The following is a 21,664-nucleotide window of genomic DNA, read 5'->3' as shown; positions in this document are numbered from 1 at the left end:
AGATGCAAAATGGGAATAAAAAACAAATCAAAGAGTTCCTAAATATTTTTCTGAATGTTTAAAATTGGACTGTTCTGGTTTAAGCTTTTTCATCATTTACTTCCAGGCTGAAACATCTTCAAACTTGAACAAAAGAACTAAAATGCATGAGTTTTGGTTAAACATAGATGGAATAATCTTATGACAAATGCACACATTGGCTTTTTTTGTCTACGTTTTATCAAAAAAAAAAAAAAAAAACAAGTGTGCAGGATTTCTTCATGAAATATGTTCCTGATCAAAGTCCTCGTCATTTCTTATCAGCACAAGCCAAGACACGGTTTAAATTTATACAATGAGAACCCCCCCACCATCATAGACTTCACAGAAGATTAGATCCAATATTAAAATGACAAAGAAATCGCGAATTTGATTTTAGGTAGTCACATTTTTTTGAATATATCATAGAAATAATTAGCGATATCATTCTCCTGAAAGTATTTTGGACATAACTCATGTAACTGACAGTTTTACCAAATCTATTTGCTGCTGAAACATCTTGATATTGAGATTTTCTTTGTACCTTATAAAGGCAAAAACGTTTTCTAAAGCACTACTAGGGTTTTCAAGGAAGCTCCACGAAGACTGTTATTACTACATAATTCAAGTTCTAAGCACCTTTTCAAATGAAATATCAAGTGAAAAACTATGCCCTGAAACTGATCTAGACAAGGATAAACTTTTCCTGTCCCTCCCTCCCACCTGAGGTCTCTTTCCCTTTCCTGCTTCATCAGTTTCCCCCATCAAGTTCCAATCCTGTGGCCAGTCAGCTTTTCCCTTGACTTAAAAAAAAATAAATCTTCATGCAGTATAGTCAGATGCTCTGTTTTTGAAATGTGGAAACTGCTTAAAATACAACACTGCAGAACACTTTTCTCTATCAGCTCTCTCTCCATTATTCAGATGCCAAATCTGCATCCAAAAAGTACCAATGCTGTCTATTTGTACCTCATCTATTACAGCTTTATTCTTGCCCATATTTTCTGCAGGAGAATGCCAACGATTACCCTTGTTTACAAGCTGTGAATGTTATGAGATTTAATGAAGAGTCCCTGTTATGTAACATTCAAATAAAAGCAATTGGCATTGGAGGCCTAAGCGTCACATACAAGAGTGCATGCTTTGCAAAGGTTCTCTTTGTGGTATCCTCATCGGAAGACTCCAACTGAGAGCCTAAAGACAAGGGTAAATATGATACATCTGGAATAACAGAGGCATTAAAAGACAGTACTATTTTGGAAATAAAACAACTGTGGAAATCTGCAAGCCGTAAGAATGAAGTCAGAATGGAGATCAACGGAATAAAGACGCAGCCAGCACCTTGACGTTATATAATGAACAAGTTCTCTAAAAGTTCTATTAACTAAGGCAATTAAAAATGTGTTAGTGGTGCATTTCAAATGAAAGGAATTTAACTCTGAATTAGACAAATTTAGACAACACTTATTACAGAACTGACTAGTTTATAGTCTAAAAATGAAGCTGTGCTTTTTTGAAGCAGTCAGTTTGACAGAACAGCTACGTACTTAATTTTACATAATGTACCATGCTCCCAGCATCTCATACAGCCTGTGGCTGCAGACAGAACAAGTGCATCAGAATGCTTATAAAACACCAGGAAGAAACCATTTACCAGTGAATGGACAAAAAAAAAAATAGATCTCTAAATGCTGTAAAGTTTTTTGGAAGGGTAATTTAATTTTTAAAAAATAAACTACGTTTAAGGTATATTTGGTATAGACTGTCACGACTGCACAGAAAAAGAGTGAACAATATAGGTGGGTTCCTTTCAAGGTGTCTCTGTTCCTCTACCAAAGGATGATGGTTTATTATCATTTTGATGCAACTAAAGAATATCACAGCACACTCATTTGTTAGAACCTTACAGAAAAATGCTGCTTTGTCTTTGAGGAATTAATTTTCTGATGAGCTCAGGCTCCAAAGAGGGAACACACTCTGACTACACTTCTCAGCAGGTATTACACTCAATCCTATTTAATTAAGAACTGGATAAAAGTAATATGAAAACAGATTCCTGGTGGGGAAAGGAAAAAAAATCCCTTTGCAATCCACACCAAAAGCCTGCTGCAAATTACTAACAGGTATGATGCCGTTGTTTCAGACTATACCGAGTGAACATATACCTGACAGCTTTTGGCATAAGCTTTCTTCTTGCAAATGATGGAACTCATCTTCTTTCCCAATCAAAGAACTAAAATTAACTTCATAAGAAATTCTGTCCCAATACAACTTCTTTCAAAACAATCTGATCTTTGCCTTTCTGACATACAGAACGTTTTATGTTCACGCTCCTCAAAATGGGATACCTGAGAGCTATACACACTTAACAGCAGTGAATTATCTGTCTGGAAAATGATGCACCGTAACCACCTGAGATTTTAACAGACAACCTAAATATGATGCAGTGTTACCATCATTCTCCTACTAAAAAGCATCCCTGAAGTTTCTAATGCTGAAGCCAAGATGAAATATTGTCACTATGAGCTCTCCCTTACAATTTTCAGCCCAAGGGGCACTTTTTTTTTTTTTCCCAAATATTTAAATACCTAACAATACACATGCTATCACCACTCATCCTACATAAAGAGTAATGCCACTAATAATCCAACATTGGCAAAGCTGCATCAGCTCTTACCCACCAATATTCACAATTCCAGAAAATCAAATTCTGAAAAATCATTAATTTGATTGTCCATTAAATTCACCACATACCTCTTCTGATTCATTTGTCATTGTCTGGGGTTCTTCCAGCTCCTCATCAGCTGTATATTCTTGTTCTTCCATTGCTTGTTCATTATATGACTGCATGTAATCTTCATCCTAGAAGAATAATGCAGGAAGATGAAAAGACATAGGCAAACTTTACAGAAACACAAACCTGTCAAGAAAAGGTGTCTGTAAGCATTGGTATTGTTACCAGAACTGGAGAGAAGTATTGTATCTATCAACATTCTCAGTTATAAGTGACAGATCATATAAAGTATAATTACCAGGCCTTTTAACTAGACCATTGCAATATTACCAAAATTATAACCAAAACATTTTCATATCCCAGCAATGTCATCATAAAGATCCTGTCTATTACTGCTTACCCCATCTACTTCTGTATTTCATATCCTTTGATTACAAATTCATATACCAAAAACTGCAGTAATTTCTTTCCAAAGGAAATATGAACCTATAGTACATATATGTTAATATCAGGTTTTAGCTCATCAAAAATGTAAATATTCTTATAAAATTGTGCAATTATTTGAGTTACATGCTGTACAACTCTGAGCAACTCTGTAAAATTCTCAACAATAGAGAAAAAGTTTGCTGAGATTTTAAGGCATCTCACTGATCACATACAGTTTTAATTAAAATTGAATCATTTAACTAGCAATTAAAGGCACCATGTGTTCAATAATACACAGTTTAAATTATACCAAATTATGCAGGTGACATTTTCTGAACTAACCTCCAATCTCTTTATTCAGGTTTAGACAGTTCTCACTTACAAAAAGGATGAACAAGCAGGACATCAATCACTTTGGGATATTAGCACCTTAAAGATGTCTTTAGCAGGTCAATAATCTTTTCACCTTCGAAGGACTTTATCAGATCTTGTCTAAAGCCTGGATAAAAGCTTTTGCATTAAGTACTTCTAACAATTGGCAGTGTATCTCCACCACACAAAGCTGTTTTCTTCCTTAAGGATACAATCCTCAAGGTCATGATTCTCAACTGCCTTCCAGCATGACAAAGGAGCATTACCTACCGCCAAACAAGCTGTCAACACAAACTTTGTCACAGCCTAGATAAAGAAACTGGCAGACAGTGATAATAGGTCTAATTTCCCCTACTCCCTAGGGATGTAAACAGATTTCAAATCAGTCTGAAACCCTATGCACATGAAGCAACGTTATCTTTGAAGATACAATAGAAAGAAACTCACTGGAAATTCATCTAGGGGTTCATTGATTTCAAGGTCTAGCACTTCATCATCTTCTCCAGGCTCTTCCCCATATTCTATTTGGTCTTCTGTCAGTTCAGGATCATTGCCTTCATAATGTCCTTCCTCTGCATACTCTGAAGCATACTCTTCAGGTGCTTCAGATTTGTAACCAATTTCATCTTCCCCTTGGTCGTACTCATGTTCTATTGATTCGTCATTGATGGTCTCAGAGAGTTCGTAGGATGTAAGTAAGCCAGACGTAGCATCGAGGCTAACTGTGACACCTTGGGAACTATAGTACAGGGGAAAAAGATTCAAAGGTTGAAATATAACAGTCAAGTGTACTCACAAAGACTTAGCAAAACAAAGCCATCAGACATATTCTCTAAGTTGGTAGACAAAATTATACCTCACACACTATTTGACTCCATGCCATACTTTCATAATGCATACCGTCTTGCAGCTTATCACGAACTGCAGGCTATTTGACCAGGGGAATCAAACCAACCAGATGGTTTAACAGGTCAAACTGGCAAAAGTCCTGCTCAGTAACCAAAGCAGGCTGGATTTAATTTTAATTCCAAGACTAACAAAAAATCCACAAAATTACTGTAATTGCATCTGTTTTCCCAATCTCTCAAAATAAACTGGTAAATTAGTTTCTTACTAAATGCATTAATATTGCTCCTTCTTCATTACTTTGAATCCAAACTTATATTTTACGACAGATTTTATGTTCTACTTAATGTAAAATATATAGTCAAATTTACAAATATATATGTATGCCTAAGACTTAAAATTAGTAACAGCACTGGCACAGACAATGAAAATAGCAATCAAAATGAAAAACAGAAAGGTTATTATCTGGAGAAAAAGCAGAACTCAGAACTGACTGTTTACAATAGCTACTGTCATCAACACATAAAAGGGCGAGTCACCAACTGCAGACTAGTTATAAAAGCAGGGAGAAAAAGCTCTTATTGATTTGAGAGTTCTGGGTACAAGGAAAACAATGATTTTTATTTATTTTTTTTAAATTACATTCCTATTATTTACTATTTTCATAAGTCTGGGGGCACGAGATCCAGGCAGCTTTGAGCAATGTGCATCTATCAGATGGAGAAGATGTAATACAATAACCAAAACATTATGCAGGATTATCATTATCCTCCCAGCTGCAGAGGAATTGATGAGTTTCAATGGAAACAAAGGGAGAGGAGTGGACCAAGGCTTTCATATCCTGGCAATAAAGCTGCTAAAAATGCAGAGATCTGCCCGCACTGGGTACCACACTCCTGGTACTTCCTCAGCATTAGTGCAGTCATATGGCTATCCCTGCAGCCCACGGCCCAACAAGGAAGAAATCCAGAGGAGAAACAGCAAGGACTAACTGAACTCCCCACATTGAAGGGAATACTCCAACTCTCACTGCTCCAGGGAGGAAAAGAGCAGCTAGTGAAGAGACTGATTGTCTCAATGGTGAGGTATTTCACCCCGCCATCATCAGTCCAATACAGGGAGACGTCCCTTGTCCTAATCCACACCAAGGATAAAAAGGAGATCTCAGAGTGACATGAATGTACTGCTTCAGAACATACACCTGCACAGCATGACACATCAAGGAAAAGCGGCCAGGAAAGAAAGACCATTAAAAGCAGCAGTGATACTACATCACTTCTCCATCACAAGCATCTTCTAATCCCTTTCAGTCCAGCTTGAAATGTGAAACAATCAGAACTTTTATTTTGATTTGTAATGCCCATAATTAAGCGCTGGATCTGTATCAAAACAGAGTATTCACCGGGCAGGTTCCTCACTTAACTCCCATGGAAGTAAAACCCTGCTCAACCCTACAGACCCCATACAAATTTCCTGCTGTGTATTGTACACAAATATTTAAACCACAGTTCATGCTTCAGAAACTATGGAGAGCCCCTCCTCAAGGTCTCAGGTGGTAAGATACATTTCTAAATGCAGGATGGCAGGAAAAGAATAAGAGATGAAAGCCTACAACAATAGAAAAAGCACAGAACAAGAGCTCTTTAAGTACTTACAAACAGTTCTAAATAGCATAGGAAATGATACGGTTTCTTCTTGAAGCTTTCTGGGTATTTTTTTTTTTTTATAGATTTGGGCTATGTTAATTTTATTAGATTCAAATAAATAAGCATCATTTTACTGACACATTAACAATGCCACTGAACACATATATACATATAGTAAGTAGTCGATTGAATAAGAAGCAAAACTAAAAGTATATAACTAGTAACTACTACAGAGTTATTATCAGTAGTCAAAAACTTATAGGTTATACATATAGCATAATAGTTATTCAAAACACAGGATTTAGAAAAGGTACCCAAATTCGTGCTCCTCTTCATTGTCACTTTGCAGAAGATCATCGTTCAGCTCCTCATCTGACAAGTCTGACTGATTCTAGGTTTTGGAAAAAGTCAATCATGAGCATAAAATATGGATACAAACTATACAAACTACTTAATGTTCAGAAGTTTTTGTTTGTTTGTTTTTTAAATGAGGATCCTCAACGAAATTGACTAATTCAACAAGAAAAATACACCACTCGAGATAACAAATCTGTAAATAAATGTTTGATGGTTGAACATAAATTTCCAAAACTCAGATCTGCCCAGCTATCAAGTCTATTCACTGAGGTTTTTCCAAATATAGCCAAAGATGACAATTCACTTGAAGAAATACCAGGATGAGAGAACAGTTAACATTATTTAACTGCCCTGTGACCCTGATACATTAGGCAAGTCAGGAAAAAACAATTTGAATTGCTCTTCTTTTTAATGAGCAGATACTTAGGAGCCTGGAGAAATGATATAATGATATTAAGAACACTGAAAAAGTGTTTATATAATGGTATTAAGAACACTGATAAAGTAGTTTTCAAGCAAATTAAGGAAAGAAGAAAATATTGTGCCTTTTTCTGAACTCCTAATTTGTCAAACCATATTTTCAGTTGCTTCATATATTTATTCTGTTTTATTTTGTTTTAAATAATTACACTGTAGGAAGAGATAACTACAGTTTTGCTCAGCAACATTATTTCCATCCCCCTGAAGTAATGGGGGCAGAAAGGTTACACAAGGGTAGACTTATCTAAAAGTACTTGGATGAGATTAAGTAAAAGCAAGTTTAGGCTAAATAGCTCAGGGAAAACTTCCTGAGAAACCTATTATTACTCCACCATTTAAGTCCATACCCAGAGATACTGCTGAGAGCTCTGGAAAACTGAAAATAAGACTAAGAAAAGCAAAAGAACATGTAATACATTGGAGAAATCTAGTATCGCTTTATATTCATACAGTCAAATTTTAGTAAGTAGCTTTATCAACTTTGTTTCAACTACAAAGATTTAATGTTAAGTGCTTACATTTTTGTAACCAGTAAACTAGTCAACAGGATTTCCTATCTTTAACAGGGATTACTTACAGAATAATTTCACAAAGCTAGCTTCTAACATTTGGAGTGTGAAGCTACATCAATTAAAACTCAACTTTCACCAGATCCATGCTTCTTAAACCTATTCATCTCCAGCTACAACTTTAAGAACTACTTTCTAATTGAACTCATTTAGCAGATAAAGAAGGGGAAGAAGTGACCAGCCAGTTTTGATTTCCCTGTCTCTTCCTGCAGGTATCAGGCAAATCCAAACAGGCCCAAATCCAAACAAATCCAATCTCTCATGCAGTTCCATTTTGGAAACACGTATCACAGAGTGGAAAGTCTAAAGCAGTCGTACGGAAACTCGTTTATGTTCTCCAACACTAGCTCTTCCCACATCCTTCCTTTACTGGAGGAAGGAAAATCCTCTGCCTACTTGTTATGTAAAGAAGTAGCAAATGAAGTGCAGTGGGTGGATCTTTAATAGACACCACTGACTGCTTTTTTCATTCACTCACCACCCAGAATGTACCAGAGCACCTCAAACAGATCTCGGTATAACACTGCTGGGAGTGAGCGGCACAACAGTACTGATATTTTGACAAATAGCTTTTAATAGCCAGCAAACTGGCAGTTGAAATGAATTATCAGGAATCCTGACCAGCTGCAGGAAGCATATATATAAACACATACACTTTTTATATAGATGTATTATTATTATTATTTTTAATTAAGTCAATCTGAGCTTCAGATAAATTGATTTCGAGAGCCTTTTTTTTTTTTTTTTTTTTTTTTGGATCTGTGTGGTACAAGGAGAAATGCCACCTCAGGAAAAAAAGTACTAAAAATTTATTAAAATCACCACACTTGGAGGTATTTTACAAAAGCAGCAGAGCCTTGGGTTGAAAGTGTCTGGCAAGACAGCAGATCAGATACCTGAGCAAGGTGGCGCTCAGGCTTCAGGGAGGCGACCATATGATTCATAAAAGGTCGTATCAAATAACTGGAGTGGATGAGCTTAACAAGATTCACATTTCAATATCTGTAACAGTTCACTTCAACGCATCTCTCTTACCTTTTTGCCAGCGAGCAAATCCTCTCCAAGCAAATCATCATCAAGTTCACTGGAATATAATAACAAATTTTGAAAAGTTGAACTTAGAAAACAGAAATAAGCACCACACATGACTTAAAAAACTAACTTGAGATTTGTCACTGATTCCACACAAAGCTTTCCTTTTAACAAAGCATTTAGCAAGCAGGAAAGGATGTTAAATGCATCAGACGAAACACATTAATACTGCCGTTGTGCAAACACTTCATTTTCAGACCATCTCCTTTCCATATCCCTCTGATTTTGACACAGTACATATACCTAGACAAAATGCAGACATTTAAGACACAGCTAGATTCTCCTCCTCAAGGCCATTGGGCATACTGTCCAAACTGTTGTTTCCCACTTCCCCACAGAAGCAGCAGGTAGGACAGTCACATGCTGTAGGCATAACTCAGCCTACAGGCCACTAAGTGGTCCCAGCTTCATTTCAGGAAGGAGGCATCTGGAGGCCACCTGGCTTGGGAGGTGGTAAGGCCTACATCTTTTATAAATGCCCATCTTTTATAAATGAATTTATAAAATGCTTTTTATAAATTCAGGAGGAGGAAAGGTCAGACATTTGCTGGACCACAGAAACCAAATACGTGGCTCACTACCTCTTTGAGAGTGGCTAAGAATTCAGGAAACGAAAATACCTGGCTTACTAAACTTCTTCCAACACACACAGTCTCCTACATAAAGAGGATCCAACATGAAGAACTAGTCTCACTATTTAAGATATTAACTACTTAATTTCATTTTGCCTTTAGTCCAGTGCCAGGAATAAAGAGATTCCCCCTTCTATAGAAAATATTTATTACTGACAAATGCTCATATCAGAGCACACACATCCTAACTCTGAAATCAGATGGCAGAGATTTGAAATATGAGCTGTAATTCAAGAACAGGAACCTATTTTAACCTGCATATGTTGGCAGACCTTAAAGAAGAAAAACAACACAGGCCTTGGATATTACGTAAAAATTAAATACCCCAAAGTGAGAATGGGAACTAAAGATAGGTTTCACTATACTTGAGTCCACAAGAAAAAGCATATTTGCTACTCTTTTAAAGCAGCTAAGAGGAAATTCATACTGCTGTAATTATGTGTAAGAGTTCTTTAGGAGGATGACACGGGAATACCTGGAATGACACAGGAGCAACTGAGGAAGCCAATCTCAAAACATAAATTAGTACTAGACATTGATAGGCACATGTCTTTAAGACCTAGCTAATGCACAGATAATGCACAAAAAAAAAAAAAAAATACTCTGAGAGAACTGACTGCATTCCACATCATCACTGAATAGGATATTATCAGCAGCACACAGTATTTCTCCATACTGATCTCAAACAATTCCAGGAATGTCTGAACATTAACAACCAGCAACTGCTCTGTGTTCACTGCAATATTAAACAAAAATTGGGACATACGACACATACATCCCAAAGAGTAAAATGGCTAGCATTTAAGTCCTTTATTTCAGAGACAGAAAACTGTACGTAACAGAATGGTTCTGGAAGAGTTTTTAGCCAAACCTGAGGTAGCAAAAAGGCACACTGATTTCTTCAGCACGGAATCAGTAATCTGACAAAAAAAAACTGACAAAAGCACAAAGATTTGAGAAAATTTCCCAGCACTATGGTCCACCGCTGGCAGCTTTTAATAAAGCTGCACAAACAAAATTCAAATAGACAGCAAGAGTGTGGGTTAGGCATTGGAATGGGCTGCCTAGGGATGTGGTTGAGTCACCATCCCTGGAGGTCTTTAAAAGACATCTTTTTAAAGATGTAGAGCTCAGTGGTACGGTTTAGTGGAGGACTTGTTAGTGCTGGTCAGAGGTTGGACTCTGTGATCTTGGAGGTCTCTTCCAACCTAGATGATTCTGTGATTCTGTTGTAGCAACATTCAAAGACAAAATGCAAATTCAGCTAGGAAGAAGGTCAGGTCAGAAGGAATGATAAAGATAATGAAAGACTAAATTCATTATCTAAATATAGTTATGGCTATTCAGCATATCACTAAAAAAATCTTTGATGCTTTTTTTTTTTTTTTTTAAGACATTTGGTCAATAGAAGTAACTGCATACATACTCTAGATTTTTTAAAAATCTTTGGCTTGCTACATGGCAGACCAAAAAGTTTGTATGATCACATAAACGAAGCCCATGACAACATGTCAACAGGTTTTCCATACAATGGTATTCACCATTTGCACTGATGATTTAAAAGAAAAATCAATGTTGGTAACTGCTTGAATTAAAGTAACAGTGAAAAGCCTGAACAGTAAAGCAGACATCATCTCAAACTTCTAACATAACTAAATCTGAAGTTATATATCAGAAAAGAGGGACCAGAACTACCAGATCTATTTAAAGAAACAAACAAAAAAACCACGACAGCTACTAAGAGATCTTCAGTTAGCAGAGAAAACCAGATGGTTGGAAGCCAATACCACGCAAAGCCATACAAGAAAAATTAAATTGGAATAAAAGTACACATCTGTGACAGTTCCAAAGGCAACCAATCCTCACTATCATCAGGACACAAAGGTCTTTCCAATATTGCAGTTCTAGGAAAATGGGACAAGAATAATCTAGTTCACTGCTCTCAGAAGAGACAGACCCATTGCCTGCCCTTCCTCACCTCCAATATTCAATGTTCCCATCACTGAATAAATTCAGCTCATCAAATCAGGATGAGAAAATAACATGAAAAATGAAACAACAAAAAGGGAGAAGTTGTCTTTTTCTTCCAAACATAGAGAAATGAACTATCTCAGAGGAGGGTCTGAACAAAGAAATTTCTACAAAAATCAACTACTAAATCACTCCTGTCATCTCACAGAATAGCACCAGAACAGCACATTTTTCCCAAACCCAAGCTTTGGGCTACTTAAGAGAGAGAAATGTTTAAGTTAACAGCCCGTGATAAACACATCAGACTATATGGCCCTTTCTGGCCTCTGATTTCATGAGCATGCCTCATTAAACGTGAGCAGTAGCAAGAACAAGTGTTTTGGAAAAGAATTTGTAATAAAAAAGGGTAATGGGAAAAATTCTCCAAGAACAATGTTACATTTGTACTCCAAAATAACATGGGCCTTCCAACTCTCAGCTATCACCCTCTGGTGTTTGGGAACAAAAGAGAGCTGGAAATCCAAAATGGTTTAAAAGTCTGGGAGACAGGACTCAGTTAAAAAGCAACACATCAGTGATCAACTCTTTTCTAACTGCCTAACTCCCTCAGCCTCATCCCTCCCCAAAAAAAAAAAAAAAAAAAAAAAATTTAGGTTGCAAAACAAAGCATGAGAGCCCAAAAAAACCAAAAAGGTCTACTGTGTTTATTCAGCTTTTTTCCCATGCCATATTCAGTAAGGTGTGCCCTATACTGAACCAGGCCAATAGTTAGAAAAAATTAAATTACATTAGGGCAACAACATACCCGGGGGTAAGGCATTTACATGTGCCCAGACAACCACAGAATTTAACACGTCCAAAAGAAAGCCTCGCAATCTAGCAAGAACTATCATTAGAATAATAATAATCCCAACACATTTGCAAATTAAATGATATTCTATCAGATAAAGCTGTAAAAAAAATATTCTCTCAAATGATCAGCAAGATGAAACTCTGGAATCTCTAGCACTGCACCTAAAACCATTTCCCTTACAACTGCACTCAAGAATAAACAAAACATGATTATTCATCGTTTCTAATTACACGTAGCTAATAATAGCAACAAAAACAAGCACATAAATGAAAGAACTTTCTTCTAAAACTGCATGCTTCAAAGTCTCAACTTAGTGAAAATGCCCTACAGCCTTCCTCAAGTCCTATAAAAATAGCTTTGTCACAGGGCATTCACCTCCAGCAACAAGTTTACAGCTTCTTCCAAAAGAACTGTTGTTTGACTCGCCCACATTTTCCATGGCAGTAAGAGTAAGGCAGCTGAAAAAAATGGGACCAACCAACATTTAAAAGCCCACCTATTCACACCATGAAGTCAGTTGTACAGGCAAAAAGTTCAGAAAATCGTATTTTAATTTAAAAGCATTTGCCTGTGATACAGGCTTTAGTATTCTGGGGTTTACTGTGCTACCTCAAGCATGACACCACAGCTCTGGGGCTGGGAGGCAGCACAGTACAGTGACCTAGCTTGAACACATTATTTTAATTGCATTCTCAAAGCAGATCAGTTCCTTGATGCAGTTTTCACCATCCAACTCGCAAACAACTGTGCTGGCATGACAGTGCAGCAGATATCCCCCAGAGCAGCAGAACAAACTGTACATTCAAGATATTGTCTGAGTTCCTTAGTCATTCTTCCTCACCTCCTACAGCAGCGAAAACTATTTAACCTAGCAGGAAAGCATGGAAGAGGAAACTAATCCCTCCGGAATGACAATAAGCGTACAGTAGCTGGTTCACTCCCAGGGCTCAGCTCAGTGGAAAACTACTTACAGTACAATTTGTTTACCAGAGTCACAGGAGCGATTATTAGATAAGACAAGTTCAATTCAATTTTTTTCCCCCTTTTTACAGTGAAACACACTGACCACTGGCAAAGTTTGAACAAGCTTCTCTGCTACTAAAAAGGACTAATAATAAAGCAGTTTAACAAGAAGTGAAAAGCTTCCTACCAGAAAGAACAGACAAGTTTAGCCAGCAGCTAGACTCGTCTTTCGCAGTCAGAGTGCCTTCACATAAAAGGATATGCATTTATTCTCCCCGAAAATAACCAAGTTAGTGCATACTTCTAAATCTTTATAGCAGTTGTATTTTTCAATAGCAGCCTGTATGTAAGCTCAATTACCCTTCAGATTTTGAGAATAAGAATTTAAACATTAAAACCTCTCAAATTCAAGTACCAGACAAAAATCTATTTAAGCTAATCATTAAGACCCTACTAAAGACTTAGAGGAAAAACAAGGCTTTTATTGTAAATTTAATTACACACCACAAATGCTTTATATTTATCTAATTTTAAATGGCATCTCTTCATAGTGCTCTCTAAATTCCTCAAGACAAATATACATTTGGCACAGTCTAGCATCTGCTGACACATGCATAACAACCAACATCTTCATTAGTATCTGAAAGTGCACTACTGTAAATATTAGAATACAAAATGCCAGAACAGCGAAACGCAGCGATGTAATACAGAAGCCAAACATGAAAATATTCTACCCACCTGTCCCACTCATCATCTCCAGCTCTTCTTCTCCAAGACCTCTCTGCACCAGGCTTATCAAATTGATCAAAGTCGTCATCTGTAGGGGAAAAAAAAAAATAAAAGGCAACTACATGAAATAATCCTTATTGAAATTCAAGGAGGTTTCTGAAGCAACCTCAGTCTGGTTTTGTTTGATTTTTAAGATGATGCAATGATAATTTTTTCACTTTGTTTTAACATGAGAGAACCAGATAAATACTGACTTGTTTCAATAATTTAAAAAAAAATTGTGTAAAAGCTCATAAAGTTCAAGTACGTTGGAGATGAAGGGAATTATGTCTGCCAGTCCTCTGTTCATCTTGGGTGCAACAAGCCTATCTGCCCACACTGAGCTCTTGCAAAAGTACTTAGAAAAAGGCAGCAGCCACCAGGTTGGCACAAGGCAGGGTGGTACCAGCACCCCCCCCCCCGAAAAAAAAGAAGAGGGAAGTCAGGTGTAAAACACCACCAATACCTCAGCTGGGGCATTAAGAAACCTGGAAGCAGGTCACCCTGTACACCTAAGTTTGTACACGCCTTCCAAAATGAGACTGCTGCTCCAAATATTTTTCTCACCAAGTAACCTCAGTTTACTTTGTCAGGTCACAAGTTATTCTTACGCAGCTTAGTTTTTAAATGACAATTTCACTACTTAAAAAGATGAAATCTTCCGTTTATCTGCAAAAGAAATGCCAAGTTCATCTGCTCTGTGCAGATATGCAGCTGACTCATCACCTGCACATTGGCAACACAACCTTCAGAACCTCAACCTTCACTCTCCCATTCTCTGGCTACAGCCCAACAGAGAAAACAGACAAGAAATAGAGTTTTTTTTACCCATTTTAACGACTTGTAAAAGTCAAATAAATAGACTAATAAAAGTTATGCTCAAGACAAAGGGAAACTGTCTGCAGTTTAACGATCTCCAAAATACAAGAAGCCAAACTACCCAGCCCTTCCAGCCTTACAGTCTGAACTGATGAACACTTAGATGCCATACATCCAGTCATTCTCCTGGCTCAATTTGCACTTAAATCTTTGACTAAATACAACACCAATGATAGACTGATCTTTGTGTTTTGAAGAGCTTTCAAAAAAAAAGTCTTCAGTTCTTTAAACTCAGCTGCAGCATCCTTTGCTGAATATTCCTCACATGCAATGACAAACCTATTCATTTCATACAAGCAAAAAGCAGGTGTTAAGTGTCAACAAGAAATTAAAAGGAGGAAAAGACATTAAAATTAAAATTTCTGTTTTGAAAGCTGTTGGTTTAATGATGTTGCCAGAGCTGAATTTTTTATTTTTTATCATACACAGATATTAAAATAAGACTGCTCAATATGAATGATAATGCCATACAAATCATGTATGGCAACTCACTTCTTCTGGAAGAGTAGATAAAAAACAATTCCCCTCCATCAGGTTCCCCCCTTACTCCCTGTAGATAATTCTGTATTTTAACAAAGCTTCTATACGTTTGCTAATCTACATGGACTAATACCACTGAAACAAACAGTAACCTTACATTTCTCTGCTCAAACATCTACATATCCCAACCTCCTTCAATTCCTATTCCTTTTCCAACCATAGGGAGAAGTCAGACAGATACACAACCACTTACTTTCTTCTCTTGAACACCAAATTATCCAGTCTTGTGGTCTGTAAAAAATGCCACGTTGCTCTCCTTACACTCAGAAACATGCTGCAGGGACTGTATTTGGCTATTGCTGTTTTAAGAGCACAAATATCCTGCAGTGTCCTTGTTCTTACAGCTGAATTGCAGCAACTGACTTGATGTAACCACCTCTAAAGGTGGTTTAAGGTAACGTGACTGGGTTTGCAGCAACTCAAAGCAGGAGTGTTTGCACACTAACATACCTCAAGACGACAACCACCACCTGGAAGGCAGTATCTTCTTAAGCTTTGCCTGCTCCTTGGAAAGAAATTGCAATTTTGCATCCCAGGCACCACTCTTAGGAGTACAGAGCAGTGAATTAGAAACCAATACAACTCGAGGATGGTATCTTAGCTCTGTCGTGACTCAATTCAGCACTGAACTCTTACACAGATGGACCTTCTGCCAGATTTAAACCCAGACAAAGCTACACAACAAAATCTCCTTTTTTGCTGACATGCCTTTACAGCAAAAAAAAAAAACGCTCTTCAATACAATTCACGCAACTCTTCCAGGCCTGATAGTTGAGTTTCACTGCTATAAAAGTGCTTCAGCTTACGAGCAGTAAAGAATACCAGAAGAGGAACCAAATTCCTGGCATAGACTCCTACTCAGTCAGCAACACAAACCTCCACCCTCCCTCCATCTCTTGTAACTTGTCCTAAACTGTCCCATTCTGCTCTTTATTTAAGAGCAACTCCTACCAAAATCCAAAGCTGCATTACATTCCTTCAAAGCCTTTCTCACAAGCCCCCTTGGGCAGGATGCATACAAAGACTTCCGAAATAACTGGCTGACCTCCATGCAGTGAGTGGGGCTCCTGAGAACCACTCCACATACGTCCCCACCACCTCCTTGCTGCCTTCTCTGTCTCATCGCCCACTTACAACACAAAGATTTTGGGGTCAAAGGGAGACAGCTTTTCTTTTGGGGCTTTATACTTTTTTGTTCTGTGACAGCTGACGCAGACAACAAGCATTACAAATTACGCCATTAAGCCCTTGCGTATTGTCAGAGCCCAAAGCAGGCCGTACCTGTCCTTCAGAAAAGCAGGTTACAGTAGTCATGCGCCTACAAAGAGCATTCAGTTCCAGCGTCGTGGTTGGTGAGATAGCAAGCACTAAAACAGCTACACAGGTGTAAGGCCTTGCTGGCCGCGTGATACCTATAAAACCTCACAGAGGCACCATTTTGTTTGTGGTTTTTTGTTTTTTTTTTTTTCATTTCTGAAGCTGTATTTTTGTTCTGTGTAGGAAATAACATTGGAATATACCAGTGATCAACAATTAGCATAACATGTATGGATGTTTCTCCTTGAAGAAGTCAATGTTTATGTCACACGTGGTGAAGTGCTCAGAAAACTCATCACCAGGCAGAGCACAAAACCACTGAGAGCAACAGCCAAACACTTTTTTTTTCTTAAATTCTCAGTTCTACTGTGTTGGAGGTGAGAAAAGGGGAAGGGGGGAAATCCATGCACGTAAGTCTTTTAAGCAGGAAAATGTCCATCACAGGGCATTAAATGTTTTGTACTTCTTCCAGTGGTATCACTGCAGCTAGGAAGGTAGCTGTACATCACAGCTCGTTGGTGAGATTTGCAATGCAATGGCTATGGCTCCTTGTTTCAATGCAACATGGTCACCAAGATGCGCATGGATTAGCAGAGTATCAGCAGCAGGATTCAAACAGGAGCACTAAATACACTGGCGTCCCCCCAGGCAACTTCAAGGCAACATTGTAAGGAAAAAATCAAGGCCTATCACATACCAAAAAAGCACTGAACGAGGAAGCAGGAAAAACCAGTTATGCAGGAAAAAAAAAAAAAAGAAAAAAGAAATGATCCAACACTTGGTTCTCCCTCACTGCAGCACTAAGAAAAACACTGTTTTAGAAGCTTCAGAGAAGTTGGAACAGAGACTGCCCAATGCTGCCCGCTTTGTTAGACCCGCCTGCCTCCCCAGGCTCTGGGCAGCTGCGAACCTAAGTACAAAGAGTGCCAAACACACTCGGTTCCCTACACTAAGAAGGTTTCTGTTTGCTTTGTACTTACCCTACTGCAGCAACAGCAGTGCTGTAAGCTGTTCTACAGCTTATTTTCTGCTTTTATGATGTATGACCAGAACTGCTTTTTGTTGGTTCTGTTTTATTATTTTTTCCCTGCTTCATAAGAACAGCTCATCCACACTAGAAATCCACAGAATTATTTCTTCTTTGGTTACACGGATGGCAGTTTCCTGCTCCCTGGTCTCCCTTTCAATAAAATTTACGCTAATAATTTTCCATGTAAAATGGAAGCCTTAGCTACACAGTCAAGTCTCACAAGCGTAGGAGGTGAATCAGCAAGAACACTGCAGAGCAGAGCTCTTACACATCTTAAAATGGTACCAGCGTAGCCTAAAAAGGTAGTCCCACATAGCAACTGTTGCTAAGATGGAGTATTTTACTGCAATGAGATGGCCAAAACTTCTCGACTAGGAAAAACAGTTGATGACTGCACTGCTCTTGCTACAAATACACCTGCACGCTTTCCGGAACACTAACTACACCTCGTAAACCTCCTTAGCAGCTCAAAATTTTGTATCTTGGCCCACTTCAGTATTTCACTACCACGAATACCAAACTTACTATTGCTTATAGGCACTGAGAAAGCATCAAAGATGTCTCCTTAACCTAAGCAAGATGGAGAAGAGCTATTTCTTGCAACAGTGATCCAATAGTTCAATGGAAAAAAAAGAATCACGCTGCTTACCCAACAGGTCTTTTAAAGTAACTATGCTGGACTGCTTCTGGGCAGAACAGAAGGGGTTATTAAAAAAAAAAAGGGGGGGGGGAAATGAAATGAAAAAAGGAAAAGTCATTTACCACATGGTATAACACTTTTCTATGCCTAGATATAACACTGAATGCAATCATTTCATCTTGATCTGTCCCATTTCCCAGCATCGTATTTAAAACGCTCAACAGCATTACAGGCACGAGTCCCCAGGTTAAGAACAGCTTACCAGCCTTTCTTTATGCAGCAGTTTATTTGTTCAGAGTGTTTTTCTTCATATTTCACTGCAAGATGTTACCCAATACACAGGTATTGTGAAGCCCAGATTTCCAGGAACTGAGTACACCACTTAAATGCAAAGCCTAACAGCCAACATCAGTATCTTGCCGTGTCATACGGAGAAATGTCTACAGCACAGGACAGAGATGTAACAGTTCTATTGACACTGACAGAACAAAAACTTCTGGTAACTAATCACAACATCTAGCAGTAAAAACTCAAGGTCAACACGAACTCCTGAACTGAAGCCTGTGATGTAAGCCAAACATTTTGAAGCAAGCTATGAGTCCAGATCACTACCCCATCATAAAAATCATATCCACTTGGACTGCCTCGTGCACAAGAAAACACATGCAGAAATACACCAGACAAACACCAACACTTTGGGTTGTGTGTTCGGGGACAGCCATCATGTAGTCTTTATATTGGTAAACAATTACTCATTCAAGCCTTAAGAATTCAGTGACTAAGTGTTTGTAACAATATAGTAGTTGCACAACACGGCCCTCCACTACTGTATTTCAGGAGTTCTTTCCAAATTATTCGTATAGAATAGTGGTTTGGTTTCTCAAACAAATCAAGTAGAAAAATGAATTTCTACAGGAGTCAAGTTATTTTTACCTTCTTAAAAATCTTTTCCAGTGTTTGTAATGGTGGAAAACAAGTCACTAACTATAAGCAAGAACAGAACTAATAACAATGTGCCACCGGGAACTTAAGTTCTGTCATCAGTGCTTGAAAAAAATATCTTAAACTGAAAGTAAGAAATAAAAAAGAACTTCATCTAAACACAAAAAATGTTTCCAAAGCCCTCTTGGATTTGAAAATATATTTGCTTTGGAAATACATTTTAAAAGTGTCATGGTTCCTTCCCTCATGAGCACACTGAACAGCAAATGAAGGCCAAGAGTTTAAATGAAATCCACATGAGCTTGATTCCCAAATGGCTTTGGACACTGATGAGAAACGTCTACTCTCCAGCATCTCTCATAGCCACCAAATGTTACAGTTGGAACTGAGGCTGCATAACAGCAGCGCATAATAAACGCAACACAGGACCAAATCCACTACTTATCTGGAGGTTTTTTGGGTTGAGCCTGTGACAATCACCACCTTCAGTATTCTAGACAGTAAGTTGCATCAGACCTAAAATCTGAGGTTTAGTATTTGATGCAATAAAGCACGGTTCAGCTTCGGCTTTCATTAAAAACAAGTGATGCTATGGTTATGTTCAATTTAGATGACCTTTGGTGAGATAATATTCAGAAAAAATGTAGCTCTTAGTGAAAACTTTTCAAAGAAGCACTAAAATGCTTTAAATTGCCATGTTTAAAGAAAGTCTGCTGTCACAAGCTCACTCAAGTAATGTTTTTTTGGCACTAGTCCTTAGCTGATACAGAAGTCCATGTATTTGTATCTCACAAACTGTGGAGGCCTTTGTCACTTTGGAGTCTGTGTGTGTACATTCCAATACAAAAGCAAGTTATAGCACCCAGTTGCATCAGTCCACCTAGCAAGTGCAATACCCAGAAACTCAACCATGGCCAACGCTCTACCCACTTCCATCCAGGCATAAATGTAGAATCTGTTTCCAGTCCCTGCGTGCTGCTGTCAAGTAGCCTGAAGTACAACAAATTCAATTTCATTCAGACTGCAGGATATTTACTGTCTTTAAATTGGATAGTGACCCCACAATGCAGGGGAAGGTGCTTGCTGTGCTAGCAGTATTAGCTTTTTAGCAATTTTTATTAACAGCAGCACAGGAGGTTTTTATAGCCACTACATTGCTAAGAATGCAACAACAGCCTTCAGATTAGTTGAATGAAATTAAACCAATGACAGCTTGAGTTCAAACTGGAGAAATAATAGGCCCAGATGTAGAGAAGCACCCATTCGGCTCCTCTTGGTATAGGACTTCTGAGGAACATGGGAAAGACACGTACGGATTGGACTCTCTCCAGCTGTTTTGCTGTCTCCCACATTCCATCACAGCCCATCATGATTTACTCCAAAGATATGTGCACTCAAAGTAGTCTAGAGGAAAGTTCATCAGAAGCAAATTAACCAGAAAATAAGTTACAATAGCTTCCCTTTGCCTCAGTAAGGGAGGGTTGATGCTTCCCCTGCTTCATGCTGGAAGGGTTCCAGTGGTATCAGATGGCAGACAACCAAGAGTTTGTTTTACTGAGGGTTTGCTGTTTAGTTTTGCTGTAAGCACCTCTCACTGAGTAAGATTACTACCATCAATTTACAGCTACATTTTAAATATCACAAAAATCCAGCAGCTACACGACACAGCTGGTGTATTATAAGCAGATGTTGGACTCAACACTCAACATGTTTGCTCTGGTCCTGGTTTTACACGCAAGTTTGCATCAAGCTTGGGAATCGCTGCCTTAACCATATCAATGGACTAATGAGCAACTATCAGCCCTCAGAGTCTCGCGTCATCACTACCAGAGGCATCCTGAATGTACATGTTTCGATACGGGCACTCCAGAATAAGCAGCAGGTTGAATCAGGCCGCACGGCAAAGGAACTTGCAAGTTCATATGAAGTTGTGAATCACTCCCAGAGACCTCACAGGCCACCAGGTGAAAGCTTTCCAGTTTATGTTTGTGAAATCTATCGCTGCAATAGCCTTAATCATCGTCCTTAGTATCTGGTCACAGAGGTACGTACGAATACTCTGTTATTAAGAATCAAGCCAGTACTTCCCAAGAACTTAAAAAAAAAAATACATAAATGGCCAGTGAGCCTACACACTCTGTCCAATAGACAATCCTTCCATCGCATCAAATGTGCTTGAGATGTTCAGCAGACAAAGCCATTTCATTTTTCAGTCCTGCATCATCTCTTTACAGAAGACTTTAAATTTAAGCTGTATCTTCATCCACAAAACTCTTACTTTGACAACTATTACCTTGAAATTATGTCAAATTAACATTCCATTTATTTTGCACTTCTTTTCCAATTGCTTGTAAGCCCATTTTTTAAAAGAAAGCTCTATTGCTATTACGTTAATAATTAAAAGTCTTTGCCCATCCCAAAACCAAAAAAAAACAAACAGAAATAAGAAACCCTGAGGACTAAATGGAAAACATAAGCTCTGAAAGCCAGAACTTCAACTAACCAAAACCACTTCAGCCAAGTAACCACAAATTCCTGGATTCCTTTTTTCCCCCACTTACTACTGCTATTGACTTTAGATAGCAGCCT

General features: G+C 38.1%; 1 protein-coding gene across 6 annotated transcripts in view; it reads right to left on the bottom strand.

Annotated features, from left to right (window-relative positions):
* Nucleotides 1-21,664, bottom strand: part of RBM33 (RNA binding motif protein 33) — a 104,360-nt gene that overhangs the window by 80,994 nt on the left and 1,702 nt on the right. For all 6 annotated transcript variants that reach the window (XM_084281834.1, XM_084281835.1, XM_084281837.1 and 3 more), the window contains exons 2-6: nucleotides 13,698-13,776; nucleotides 8,484-8,532; nucleotides 6,357-6,433; nucleotides 3,998-4,289; nucleotides 2,773-2,880 (exon numbers count right to left, since the gene is read on the bottom strand). In XM_084281834.1, the coding sequence (XP_084137960.1) occupies nucleotides 2,773-2,880; nucleotides 3,998-4,289; nucleotides 6,357-6,433; nucleotides 8,484-8,532; nucleotides 13,698-13,776 (605 nt within the window). The remainder of the gene's footprint in view (nucleotides 1-2,772; nucleotides 2,881-3,997; nucleotides 4,290-6,356; nucleotides 6,434-8,483; nucleotides 8,533-13,697; nucleotides 13,777-21,664) is intronic.

Source organism: Netta rufina (assembly GCF_964035555.1).
Source record: "Netta rufina genome assembly, chromosome: 2".
NCBI classification, from domain to species: Eukaryota; Metazoa; Chordata; class Aves; order Anseriformes; family Anatidae; genus Netta; species Netta rufina.
Note: the sequence above shows the minus strand (reverse complement) of the source record. Positions and strands in the feature narration are given on the sequence as shown.